We start from the raw sequence: 2,068 nt of genomic DNA on the forward strand, positions 1-2,068 counted from the left end.
ATCGCCAGTTCCTCTGAACAGTCAAAAGCCATCGCTAGAGTTCTTGTGAACCACAGCCGTTTGTTTCGTGCATAGTCAGAGGTACATAATAACGTGCTATGGCAGATAAGCTCACATCGAGTCGCATTCAAATTACTAACTGACGACTGCATTGTGAAAAAGGGAAACTGGATCACACGGGTTCACGATGGCACAGGGGTAAGATAAACCACGCAAAAATGAATTCTTTGAAAATTGTTCGCTCTTTACGGAGGGCACCTAGGATGTTCTCAAGCGGTGAGTGTTTAAATGAAAGGGTGTTTGTACTGTGTGTAAAAGCCTGACAGTATCTGTGATGATTTACGGGAGGCTTACTGTGCCTTTAATAAAGCGCTTGACTATGGTAGTATTTGTGCCATATAAATACCCTTAATAATAATATTGTTATTATTATCATTTTGGTTTCTGCAGGCGGTGGGTCAACCGGTGCTGCCTCCGTACTGGGCCCTGGGGTACCAGCTGAGTCGCTGGGGCTACACCAACATCAGCGACATGTGGATGGTCATTAACAGGACTCGTGCTGCACAGATACCTTACGTGAGCAGGGGTTGGGGCCTTTAATTCTTAATGATATACGATACCGATACACGCACAGCCTGGCGGTGACGTCACCACTATTTTTTTACCGCTGATATGTTGAAGTCACCAAGACAAACATCGTTCTCGAAATTCTTAAGGTTGTCCCTCCCTCGGAAGACACGCAGAAAAAGTGGAAAAAAATTGTAACGTGATGCCATTATTTGCGTTATGATGTATGTTCGAACTTATTTTTTGACATAAGAGATTTTACTTTGAAAGAGATGGTCAAAAATAGACGTCCTGTTGATATTTGTTTCAATCGATATCGTATGTCTTTAATTGAGCCCGAAGTTGACTTCCAGAAGGCTTCGCGAAATCAATTGATATCAGCATTGAAGTTGTTGTTGTTGTTGTTGTTGTTGTTGTTGTTGTTGTTGTTGTTGTTGTTGTTGTTGTTGTTGTTGTTGTTGTTGTTGTTGTTGTTGTTAACAGTTGTTGTTGACAGTTGTTGTTTTTGACAGTTGTTGTTGACAGTTGTTGTTGACAGTTGTTGTTGACAGTTGTTGTTGACAGTTGTTGTTGACAGTTGTTGTTGTTGTTGTTGTTGTTGTTGATGATGACGATGACGACATGTGTTGTTGTTGTTGTTGCCAGTTGTTGTTGTTGTTGTTGACAGTTGTTTTTGTTGTTGTTTTTGTTGTTGTTGTTGTTGTTGTTGTTGTTGTTGTTGTTGTTGTTGTTGTTGTTGTTGTTGTTGTTGTTGATGATGATGATGATGACGACATGTGTTTTTGTTGTTGTTGTTGTTGTTGCCAGTTGTTGTTGTTGTTGTTGTTGTTGTTGTTGTGATTGTGGTGGTTGTTGTGTTTGTTGTTGTTGTGGTTGTTGTTCAGGATACTAGCTGTAGTTCAGCTTGATTAATCATACAGTCCTTCCCGCGTAAACTTTACAACGGATGTAGCACATTCTATCGAATGAAACGCTTTCCCTGATCATGACAGACTGACAACTGACAACTGATATTATGTTTCCTTCTCTCCTTCTTGTCATTGGGTAATCTTTCTATCCATCTATTGATTGAATAACCGACTGACCTATTGTTTTATTGGTTTATGGACAAAGTGACTTGTTTATTTATTCATTGATTATAGAAATTTGTTTTTCTTCTTCTTTGTTTTGTTGTCCACAGGATGTGCAGTGGGCCGACATAGACTCGCTGTTCAAGCAGTTCATATTCACGTACGACAGAAGCGAGTGGGCAGGTATGCCGGACCTGATCCAAGACCTGCATGACCATCATCAGCACTTCATCATCATCGTGGTAAGATTCTTCAGGCACTCTACAGGAGGTTAAGCTTCTTCTACTTCTTCTTGTTGTTCTTCTTCTTGTTCCTGTTGTTCTTCTTGTTGTTTTTCTTGTTCTTGGTCTTGTTTTTGTTCTTCTTGTTCTTGTTCTTCGTGTTTTTCTGCTTCTTCTTCTTCTTTTTCTTTTTCATCTGCTTCTTCTGCG

The 2,068-nt window shown here is 40.0% G+C and overlaps 1 protein-coding gene across 1 annotated transcript in view; it reads left to right on the forward strand.

Moving 5' to 3' along the window:
• Window positions 1–450: 450 nt before the first annotated feature.
• LOC138957830 (sucrase-isomaltase, intestinal-like) overlaps window positions 451–2,068 on the forward strand; it is a gene marked incomplete at its 5' end in the record, with an annotated part of 17,179 nt that continues 15,561 nt past the window's right edge. The window contains 2 exon segments of the mRNA XM_070328880.1: window positions 451–576; window positions 1,748–1,879. Of these exon segments, the coding sequence (XP_070184981.1) occupies window positions 451–576; window positions 1,748–1,879 (258 nt within the window).

This window comes from Littorina saxatilis, unplaced genomic scaffold (genome assembly GCF_037325665.1).
Source record: "Littorina saxatilis isolate snail1 unplaced genomic scaffold, US_GU_Lsax_2.0 scaffold_799, whole genome shotgun sequence".
Taxonomy (NCBI): Eukaryota; Metazoa; Mollusca; class Gastropoda; order Littorinimorpha; family Littorinidae; genus Littorina; species Littorina saxatilis.